The 12,010-nt window shown below is 39.2% G+C and overlaps 1 protein-coding gene across 1 annotated transcript in view; it reads right to left on the minus strand.

Annotated features, from left to right (window-relative positions):
• LOC104521166 (neuropilin-1) overlaps positions 1-12,010 on the minus strand; it is a gene marked incomplete at its 5' end in the record, with an annotated part of 47,707 nt that overhangs the window by 13,146 nt on the left and 22,551 nt on the right. The window contains one exon of the mRNA XM_010163081.2: positions 2,393-2,548. Coding sequence (XP_010161383.2) covers positions 2,393-2,548 — 156 coding nt within the window. The remainder of the gene's footprint in view (positions 1-2,392; positions 2,549-12,010) is intronic.

Here is a 12,010-nt window from a genome sequence, read left to right on the forward strand (position 1 = left end):
TACACTGCTCTTTGCCACCCAAGGACTGCCATCCCTCAGTGTCCCGTTAGGGCAGTTTTACTCCTCATACACTCATAGACGGTGCAAAAAGATACAGAATTTCAGGCCCAAATTAAAGGTTTGGGTTTCAATTAGACTATGTAAAAATCCTATATGGAATTAGGATAAAAACATAAATTATTTTGCTGTCCTTGAGCTTAAGAGTTTTGCAGAGTGTATCATGCAAACCTTGCTTTATTAACCTTCCATTTTTAAATCCTTTTAAACAAGTACTCAAACTTTCTTTCTCCTTGCATACTGAGATGGAAATCTATTTAAAATCTATATAGTGGGCTCTAAGATTTTTTCTGCATCCCCTGAGGCTAACAGTCAAATTAGATGAACAATGAGACTTCCACAAGAAGGGACAGGATTGTGCTGTGCTTTCATGTTGAGGATCCTGCAGACGCGCTTCTTCCTAGCGGAGCCGAAAACTTGCAATGTTCTAGTCCAAAGAAGGTGATTCAGTTTCCTGCTTCTTCCTCACGTACAGAGGACCAATTTCCTGTTTTTCTATGGATACAACCCTCTCTCCTTTTATGGGAGATTCTCTCATTTCTTACACACACTGTCTACTTTCCTGTTTGTTACTTGCAATAACTGCACTAATTTGGAGTGGAGGCCAGCAGCGCACAGCTGTCAGCTCGTCAGTCTCAGTTATATCTCAAGTAATTTAATATAGGAGTTTCATATCCAGCAAGAGATTTAATGGAACTACATTTCTCTTCAGCAACTTTTTTTTCTCTGGGAGGACCTGCTGTAGTTTTCTCAAGGTCTGCATGTGACAGAGGAAATGATTCTTTTCTCAGAAGTACACAAATCTCTAGATGTGGTTAGTGCAACACTCGTGTGAGGCTGCCTTGAGGAGATCTGCAGCTGCCTGCTTTTGTTGTTCCTTCAGTAGCCAAGTCTCCTTAACTTTTCATTTGAATAAAGACAGTAGTATTTTTTTTCTGGTCCTGATCAACAGCAAAAAATTGCCATTTTAGAAACCTGATTTTTTTAATAAACCCTTTGAACAAATAAGACAGGTTTAGGAACTGTTCTTAATAATTAAAGACAGCATGCACAATAGAAACTCATGTAGAATACACTCTTGGAGAGTTTACAAATTGAAGTTGGTAATGAAAATCAGGCATGGTCTGATTTTGAAAGAGGTGTTTGTTCAGATTAGAGGAATCACAGCTAGGATAGCCTGTGTCTCATACCAGCCACAGCATTGGCTCCTCTTGTGACTTTGGGCAAGTCAGTTATTGTACCTTTATACATCATTATACAGTGCCCGCATTGTGGCATTTGACCTTCTAAAGTTCCTTCTCTGTAAAACCAGGATAATATCTGTTCAAAGAGAAGCTTTCAGGATTCATTTTTTATTGTTTTCCAAAGTGCTTCAAAGAAGAAAGTTGTATGTGTTAAACACTGCTACCATTTTGATTAGATAAATGTAGTGGACTTGGCATAGCACTTAGAGATGAATCAGGGACAGACCAGTAACCAAATATTTAGAGCTAGATATGGTTACACTGATAGAGCTTAATATTACACAGCTCTTCTGGGTCCTCAAAGAAGGGCTGCAAAAAAGCTGTTTTGAAAGGAGGTGCCACAGAACCTTTCCAGTTGCATCAGCCCCTGGCAGCCTCTGGGGATGTTGCTCCTAGACACATCCTGAGCAAAGTGGGAAGGGAGGCACAGCCTCACTGGGACTGTTCATGTGAGAGTTGGAGCAGAATTGACTTCTCAATAATGAGCTTTATGCTCATGGTAGCGGATAATGAAGATTTTTCTTATGATTGTCTAAAGCTGTTTTATTGGGAGGTCACAGAGAGCAAATCTGCTGATAAATGGAAAGGTGATAAAAATCTACAAGGATGGAAGATGTGCCTAATTATCTGTCTGCATGACCCCCATCACTGAGATGCTTGGAAGTCTAACAAACTACTCCTGCAAGACAGCACGGCTATGCACAGGGAGCTGAGGTGCTGATGCACTGCATATCCAGAGCTTCACTGCAGATAAGGGACCTACATATTTTTTATAAGGTTCCCCATAATGTTTTTCTCAAGGTCACACCAAAAATCTCTGACAAACTGGGAAACAGCAGCACACTCCAGGGAAAAGACCCAAACCACCCAAATTCTAATGGGTACAACAGACAGGCTTTGGATAAACAGATTCTGTGGTCCATTACTACTGAGACAATAGCTATCTTTTGGATTTGGGATATTGTTAACCTGACTATGCCAATTAAACCTGTGAAACCTTCTTCCTCTTTTCTTTAACCAACTGATAGCAACCAAACAGTTCAACTGCCTATTTCTTGGTCGAAAAGAGGTAAAAGAGTTAGAAGACTTACCACAGGCTTATTTCCCTCCTTCAGTGTAATCCAGTCCTCTCCATTGGAGCTGACATCTACGCGGTATGTTTTCAGATAATATTCTTTCTTTGTTTCTTTAGAGATGGCTCCTTGGGTCCCAATTCCAGAAACAAAGCGGAGAAGGCCTAGATCTACCTGTAGTAAGGAATGAATTGGGACGTGACGACAATCAGTTCAGAGCATAACAGTAATGCAGAAGTAACACTCCCTCTGCCTGCCCGTGTTTTACAGAGATAATAAAGATTTTATATGAAGGAAATTGTAGCATGTTGTTGATAATAACATAGTCGTAATCTCCTCTTTTGTAAACAGTGTCATCACAGCAGATGGGAACATTTGCCTTATTAGCCAGGAGGGCTATTCACATGCTAGAGAATAATCTTTCCTCTATGGGGGAGGAACCAGAGACACCATCAGTGCAAGTGGGAATCACCAGACTGCAGACAAGTTCCTAGAGAAGTTCCTCAAGGATCAGTCTGGTGAACAATCTTACTTAATACTTTCATTAACTACCTTGCATATATGTTAATGAAATTCACTGAGGACACAAAACTGCAAGGCATTGTCAATACAGAGGAGAGTCATACAGTGAGAACTGAATGACCCTGAGGACTGGAGTATTAGAAATGGGATGAAATTTAATAGCACGATATCAAAGTCGTGCACTTAGGGAATGATAACAAGAATTCTGCTAAAACCCAGAGGCTCATCACTTGCAAACAGAACGGAAGAAAAGAATCCTGTGGAGTATTAGTTAGTCACAAGATAATTAAGAATCACTGTGTGATTTTGTTGGGAAAAAGGCAAATGAGTTGCTTGTACCATATGATGTATTTGAAGAAAACAGGAGCATTAACACAAGTGCAATAATTCTGTTAAACTGTCAAATGTAGCGAAATTTACTCATTAGAAAATAATGGCATTTTGAACTTGCTGGAGAAATGAGTGCTATGGCATGTACATGAACACATGTTAGAGGCCTTCTCTCTTCTTCACTCATTCTCTGTCTTTCTCCTTCTCTCTTGAAGTTACATTGCAACCAAATGGACAAGTGATTTAGGTTAACCTTCCCCTCCCCCAGTTATTTATTTGTCATGCAGATCTGTCTCCTCATCTAGTTCAGCATCTGCCATCACAGAAGATGTATTGTCATAGTTGGGAGGATGATGTAGGGTGCAAGAGTGTGGCTACTCAAGTCAGTTCTGCTGGCAAAAGAAACCTTTGACCTGGTGCACACGTCCAGATGCCAAACGGCTGAAACTAGGCACAAAACACTCTTACAGCCAGGTTGGTGACCACAGCTTTGAAACACCTGTCATTTCCTTACAGCCCTTCTTTAGCCATAACAACAAACCAATTAAAATCAAATTAATCTCTCTTCTTCTCTGCAGCTAGAACATTCTCTTTGTTTCCTAAAGCAAATGATTTAATTTCAATATAATATGACACTATTCACAAAGTATTAATCAGAATAATTTATTCCCCCAAACTTCAGCTATTCAGACTTTAGTAGGATAATAATAGGTTGAATTAACTCTTCTTAAGTGAATGTCCCATGAATGTCTCAGGCTTTTTAATTATTTGCAAAGTACGCAGAATCCAGAATATATATCCCCTGTGTCCCACAGGCATCCTTTATCCTTTTTCCTGGGTGTATGTCATATATCCAAAGGCACTGGAGCAGTTAAATCAACATGCTCTGCATTCTCTCTCAAAAGGCTGTTGAGGACAGACTGGTTTCTCTCTCAATGCTCATGTCATATGCAAGGCATTTTAAAGTCTTCCAACACAAGAATAGCAGCCTTGTGTGTGACAGATAGAATTAGCTTTCAGGGCAAAGCCCCTGCCCCTGCCTCAGTTTTTAAGGCTGGTAAAGTCTATATGAAACATTTTACCCCTTGTCTTTTGGAGTGTAATACTGCAACATTTTGTTTTGTCGTGATAAAAAATTCAGTCTTAATCTTAAAAAAAAAAAAATCTCAGCACCGCCTTACAAAAACAATCAAGTGATTTAGAGTAACTAGAGAGTCTCAGATGTTAGATTGTTGCAATCTGAAAGTTAATGGGGGAATCTGGGCATCATTGCGCTGCGCAATCTCAGCTTAACTTCAAATGCTCTCCAAACTGTACTCTGCTGATTGTAAAGTGTGCCGCACTGAGTTATGTCCAATACCACATTCACTTCCAGGCTGAAGTGCACTTGAAAATCTGGAAGTCTGAGGGAGTGCAGAGGTAAGTTATTTAAATGATCTGCTTCTCTCACAATTTGAAACAGCTCTTCAGTTTTGAAATGATTAGGGTCCCAAGCTTGTACTGTTCCAACTGATTTGAAATGATTCTAGTAGGGGCTTTTTAATATACAGTACATACTTCATTGTGAATAAAGTCAAGCAATGGCCTATTACAAGAGATCTAGGTATTTGAAGCCAAGTTAAAATTTAACATCGGGGGTTTAGGGGAAGGTTTGAGTAGTTGATGCCTGAGTTAACAAGTACAGCTACCAGTCACTGACCGTTCAGTCAACTCAGGCTTGTCCCATCAAAGAACTTCAGGTGCCCAAATTTTGCTTAGTCCCAAATGCTGGTATTCAATACACCACCTTAACTCTTGGGCCACTGAATATCCTACAGCATCTATCCCACTGCCCAGAAGTAAGTCCTAAACATGTGAAGGATTTAGAGATCACCTTCATGCCTAAAACCTGGCAGAATTCAAAAGGTACACAGAAACGCTCCTGTCAGAAGTTAACAGCTCACTGGGAAAGAGAGCGACTCTGAGAAGGCCTGTAATTTATTGCCTACAGGTAGGGAAGAGGCAACCTCATTAGCGCTCCTGTAACTGTGTGATACAGTACAGGAGGAGGGGAGGGCATCTCTTGTTGCTAGGGAGAACATCTCTGCACATAGATGTGCTCTCTCCGGATCAGCAAATCTTTACTTGCTTCTTGAAAACTGGAACTATGTCAACAGCAGAGCTCTTCTGGAGTGCCTGGAGGCTGATGGCTCAAGTGTTCAGCTGTCTGCCACAGTTTTAAACCCTTTGCAAAAGCAAGCTGTAAACCCCGACCTGCCTCATGCCAGGGTGTTTGCTCAAAAGCTGATAGAGGAAGAGAGAATAACCTTTCTCCATCAGTGTTTTGTGAGAAAGGAGCAGTGCAAACAAGAAAGGTGGGGTAAAGCAGCAGAGAAGCAGAAGGGCAGGAGTTTTTAAGTATTAACTCTGTCTCAGTGCAGAGGTCCAGTAGAGCTTCAGGCATTTTCCTCCCTTTGACAGTTCTCTGCAGTGGCCTCTGGAGGAACTGCTTCTGTCCAGGTGCATACAAACAGAATTGCAACACCCCTCTGTGGTGTGTAAATCAAGCTCTAAATTTACCAATCATCTTCTCCAAGTGAGGTGATAGAAATAAATCATGTAGAAGACTACCCTGGAAACTGCATGACATCTTAAGGGGCTGTAAGCTCACCTTCGTTAATCACTTTGGGATGTATTTTGTTTTCTTTTCAATGTTTTTTGAAAGTTTATTTTCTGTAAAATGCAAAATTGTGCATGAAATGTACATTCTAAATGTCCCAGGGACTGCTCAGAGCTGACATTCAACCATATCAACTGCTATTAACAACTGGATCTTAAAGGTACCAAAATACAGCTGTGGTAAAACACAGCTCTTCTGTACTTTGCTATCCAGAGGAACTGTTGCAAAGAACAGCAGCTCTAGTACAGCTGTATCACCAAACAGATAGGAGTTCTCATGCTTTTTGGAGGCTTATGCTTATACAGTCCAACTATGTGTGTAATTTCCAGCCAGCTTAGTGTGTCCCCTCCACAGCGGTCTCCGAGTGTTAACACGACCAGAGGTAACCCCTTTTTCTCAGATCTAGTCTCTTCCAGCTGAGACAGTAATACAAATCTTTAACAACTAACTTTTTGTTTTGTGCTTCTTGTCCTTTTTTTGTTTCAAGAACTTGTGTTTCATGTTAAAATGAACTGTGGAGAGAGGTGGTGATGAAACATAGTACTTTTGAAGATGAACATCAAATGCATTTCCCTGCAATTATTTGACATTTAACTTTCTGCACATATGATAAACAAACATCTGGTATTTATTTGAGAGGATGCAAGTGATTTTGTAAGTTGTTGCTTGCTGTATGGCTGTGATTTGAGATAGACAGCTGTCTCCAAACCTGAAATCATGACATTTCATTTCCATGACCAGAATTTTCGCATTGACTAACTGCAGTATGTTGCTAGTTCTTTTTTCAAATTTTTTTCACTTTCATTCAGATTAAAAAACATATCTCTTCTGGAAAATGATGCCTTAGGGCCTTATCAAAAACCACAGTTTTTGATAATTGCCTGTGTTGCAATGTGACTGCCTTTATTGGTAAGTACAAGACTGGGAGCAGGCTTGCCTATAGGAATTGGCCCCTAACTTACAAGAAATGAGGAACGTCTCAAGTGTCTCTTTTTTTTCCAGGACAGAAATGTTCATGTAAAAAAAGCCCTGTTTGTTCCTATTTCTAAAATCAATTTATTTCCTGCGAAAGCATATTGCAAGATGCTGTTTTTACACATGAATTACTTCCTTGCTATTTATTCTGCAATATCTTTTAGCATCCAGGAAAAATATTTTTATTGCTGCCTTACTGTCTCAAAAAATGTGGGTGGGTGACACATTTTTAAGACATAGATATACAAGGGGTGGCATACACATTTTATTACAGACTGGTTAAGGAGAAGGAAAAAGAATAACATTTAGCTCTGCACAATATATCATGTAGCAAATCTTAGTAAACTGCTGGATAGGGAACAACATACAACATGTACGACTTGAAATTAATATTGCTGCTTCCTGTCGTCATGTATATGGAAGACCTTATTTTCAGAATGAAAATCTGCCTTGCTAAATAAAATACAGTCATTGAGGGAGCTGTAGTAAGGGAGCAGTTTTACCAGCTTTTAACACTCCTACTGTAGGTCTGTTCAATTGCCTGAGAAAATAGAGGACAAACTGCTGGAGTTTGATTAACAACAGGAAGCTTTTTGTTGTGGGCATCTCTTGTGGCTTGAAAAGCTGCATAATCCATCACTTGACACAACATACCAAAGTAAATATTTTTAGAGAACTGTGTCATTTCCCTAGATAGCATACAGCACTCTGGTCAGATTAACTGTTGTGATGCTTCACTGTTCTTCTGTGAAATATTTAATTAAGCAAGACTTGATCTAGTGTTGCTGTTGATTTGACCAATCATGCTCTCCCATGATGTATATACAACTATCACTGAATTCCTTTATTCATTGAGCTTCAAGTAAAGAAGAATATAATGCTAAGTAAAAATGGCACAGGCTCTAGTAGAAATTCTGGATTCTGAATTTGCAAATATTCATCCTGGGTTTAAGTAAAAATAGTTAATACTGTAAACCATCTCAGATCTTTGTGCAAAATTCTCAGTGATATTTGTGGCAGCTCCATAAAGAAAGTGAGGAGAAAATACTGCTGTTAGTTAGATCTCTCCTGAGTCACTGAAGTCTTTCTCATTGACCTTGACAGCAACATCCTGAAAGCCCCAGAAGAGAAAGCAGCTAATCACATGCTCAACTTCTACTCTGTGCCTAACAACTGTCCTCAGTCAGTATGCTTTACTGTGCTGATGCTTATGTGACTTGGCAAAAATAGGGAAGCATGAAAGAGAAGATGAGCAAATATTCATGCCAAAGAAATAGGAATGCTTGGCAGCAAAAAGGAAATGAACTTTCTTTAGCAGTTTTTTATTCCTCATAATCTTCACCTTCTGCCCAAATCCTTTTCTACAGCAGCAAAAACATAAGTTTCCCCCAACTGAAAACAAAGAACAGACTCAAAGGATGTTATCACATGGAGATACTGATGCTGGGGTTGCAGTATTGAGTACAGTAATTTTTTTTTAAGGCAGATCAGCCAGTTTCTGCAATAGAAAATTTGAGACAATGATGAAAAAGTATGACTGATGAACATAAGAGAACTTCAGTCATCATTATGGGGCTAGTTTGAGAAGGAAAAGATGCAGAAAGTGTAAGAAAAATGAAATCCAGAAAAAAAGAGGAAAAAAGAAAAGACAAGAAAAAATGAAAGAAAAGGCCTCTGTATCTCTGACAGGGAAAAGATAATGCTTGTGTGGGCTGTGTTGCATCTGGATTCATGGCACATTCTCCCACTCTTATGTTAATTTTTTTTTGCATAAATCAGAAGCAACTAATTAAAAAAGAAATATTTAATTCTGACATGTTCTTTGAACTGGTGTTCCATCTGGTTCTGTTTGAATAGTAAAATCTGCTGTAGTTGTAAAAATTGGCAAGCAGCACTCTGGTAAAGAGAAACAAAAGAGACTCAGTACAGCAGGTTAATACACTAGCATTTCAACTTGAGACATTTCCAGAATTCAGCAAACCAAATCGCTCCAGTATGGAAACTATAAAGATCAAATGTGAAAGAGAAATGCTGCGAGTGGGCTGGGAGAAGCACAGCCACTGGTACATATTAGCTTTGTGTGATATTTTTAGTGTGAGTCTTTGAAGAAGTTTGATTTAAAAGCAAGGGCAATGCAGTGCTCCCCTGAAATGGGCTCACTATATTGTACGAAATGCATCCAGTGCACATGCAGTGATAGGGAACGGTCCTTCTGCTATTCATTTGCAAGATCTACCTTATGCATTCATGTGGTGCTCTGATGTAACATGACTGTTATTTGGAAGACTCAGAAAATACCTTTTTCTTAATTTATTTTTTCACTTGAAAACTACTTAAAACCTGAACATCAAGATACAATAAACTTTGATAACAAAGGGAGGAAATTTGGGATTTCTATAGACTCTGGGATGTAAGTAATCAGCATCTTATACCATTCGAACCCTCTCCGTAGCAATGAAGAAAAAGGCTGATTAACTCCCAGTTCTTTAGAAAAAGATTGTTCTACATCTGGCAGGAGCATATCTCGCTGTGAAATATTACTTCTTTAAAATGAAAACCTTTGCTTTGGCACTACATTAACTTGCAAATGGATAACCTAAGACATGTACAATGACTTGGTCAAAAAAGGAGGAATGTGAATGGCCCCTTTTTCCAGCTAAGATACTTAGGAACCCTTGCTGAGCAATAAATGAGTCAGGAACGTAATACTTTTAATTAACGTTTTCTGAATACTTATTTGTAATTTACATTTAATTTTAAACCTGAGCTTAATCCTCTGATCTGGAATGAAGACAACTATTTAGTGCAGTTTGAATGTAACCTTCCCCAGTTTGTGCTAGAAACTATAGAAAAGGGAAACTCTATAGCAATACTTGCAGAACCACTCTTTTCTGAGAGAAGGACAATTGTAGGACTTTTTTTTCCCTGACTGTACTGAGCAGCTAATGCACAAATGGGAAACAAGTAATCCAAAGCTTCTCTGTCAGACTGCTTCACATGTGAATAATTGGACTTGGGGTGGAAAACACTGAATTTTGCCTATAAAGTTATTCTGTAGCATTTTTTTTTGCAGCTGCTGTCCTGCTGGAATCAGAGGGTACAGGCAGTGGGGCTTGATTTATAATACATTTTGGTATTTTGAATGTAAGTACAACATTACACGTGTAAACACACAGAAATAACCTCTGCTTCTTCCTGTTTCACAGCATACCTATGCTAATTGGGTAGGAAGCCAGTAAGCGAGGGAATGATATACTATGCAGGATTAAACCTCTACTGTCTTACACAGCACACCTTGGCCATGCAATCACTGTGCTCAGAGAGAGTTCCACTGAAATCACTGGCATTTGCTACACTTAGATATTTTTGAAAGTTTGGGCTTTGGGTTTTCTATAAAAAATAGCATAAAAATGGAGAAAAAGTGGCAATGTCTAAGATTTAATACTTTTAAAGCCTAATTTCACTGGCAGTTGGAATAAGTGTATAACCTGTGTCATATAGATATATGTATTTTCTTGTGATCAGCTTTCTCATCTTGGAAAATCGTCACAGTCTCTTTAAATCAGTCAGTCATCCACAGGAGTCTGCATTCATTTATTCTCTGTTAAATGGAACTGTCACTTTTGTTGCACCAAAATTCGATTTTCTATTTCATACACATTGTGTATGATGATTTTAATTTACTACTGGGTCACCAAGCAAGTCACTGCTTTTTTAAAATATGAGTTTCTGCTACCTTCTAGAAAAATGTCAGGTAGCTGCAGTTAGATCGTGTGGTGAGGATACTGTAAATGTACAGGGAAAAACAATAGACAAAGACTACATGTGCAAAGATAATTTTGCTTGGTATGTCCCTCACAGCTCTAAGGAAATGCACACATATAGATGAAATACTGCTAAGGCTGTGATTTGGAAGACCCGCTGCTGAGAGTGGTGCTCTCATCCCGTGCTGGAGGAGGAAGGGGGTCAGCAGAAGGGATGGTGCAGGCCAGTGACTCCTGAGACAACTTCTCCTCTGGTGCCAAAGCAAACAAGGGAGACTGGCTGCACCCCGGCTCTGCCCTTCTCTCAACAAAGCCCACAGCCATGGGGAGTTAATTTCCAGGGTTTTTTTTAACCAAAGAATGGTGCCTGGTTTGTGTACCCTCACCTGGCCTCTCTCAAAGTTGCTTTATCTCCAGCTATGTAAAGAGCAAAGCTATGGATTTTTAAGTGCTGTGCCTTTTTAAAACAAACACGGGATATATTTTCTTAGTTAAGCATATCATGAAAGGGGGCACTCCTATGGACAGTTAATTTTTATGGCCTGATAAGAGTATTTTAAAATTATTCTGTGCTATGTCAGCCATTCAGCCTGTAGCTTGAATTTAATAGGATTTGCAATGAAAGAGTCTGCTCCTATCTGTGTTAAGGCTGAAAGCCACCTTAATCTATAGTACACTAATGTATAACCTAAATATGACCAGTTAAACGCTGGTTTTATCTGAGATAGGACAAATAGATCTTTTCAGAAGCTTCAGAGGATCCACACCAGAAATTAATTTGGCTCAAAGTGTTCAACACAGGCTGCAACAAGGAGAAAGACCAGACTACATAGGTACAGCTGGCTGGTGGAAGTTAGGTGTGAATAGTGCTTCTTTGATGAGAAGCCAGTTGTTCCTGAAAACAGAGGAACCAAACCTCAGCTTAATGTTTGATCAACTGTGTTTTCTCTGCTAGTAGGTTTTGTTTATTAGACAGATATGAAGTTTACTCTGATGCCTTTTTAAAGAGTTTTTTAAAACCCAGAATGAAAACATTACAGGTAAAGCAAAAATGGAAGTATTTCCCTGTTGAAATATACTTCTTTGGTTTTTTTTTTTTTTTTTTTGTGGGAAGAAGTTGAATTGCTTTCTGAAGGGCAATTATTTACCACTTGGAAGAAATCTCATTTATCCTTCCACTTTAGCTATTTTGCTACTGCTGTGAAAATGTCACCTAATGGGCAGAACAGAATTAAACTGGGAGAGAAAAGCAGGATGACACAAGGACAGGGGAGGCAAAGAACAGCTCGGCAACAGAAAATGCGGAGCAGGGATGCTGGGATGGGGAAAGGCCCATAGGACTCATGAACTCTTCAGCTTCATACTACTGTGCAGGTGTGGAAAGAG

The sequence above is a fragment of the Antrostomus carolinensis genome, unplaced genomic scaffold (genome assembly GCF_000700745.2).
Source record: "Antrostomus carolinensis isolate BGI_N321 unplaced genomic scaffold, ASM70074v2 scaffold14372, whole genome shotgun sequence".
In the NCBI taxonomy this organism is placed as follows: Eukaryota; Metazoa; Chordata; class Aves; order Caprimulgiformes; family Caprimulgidae; genus Antrostomus; species Antrostomus carolinensis.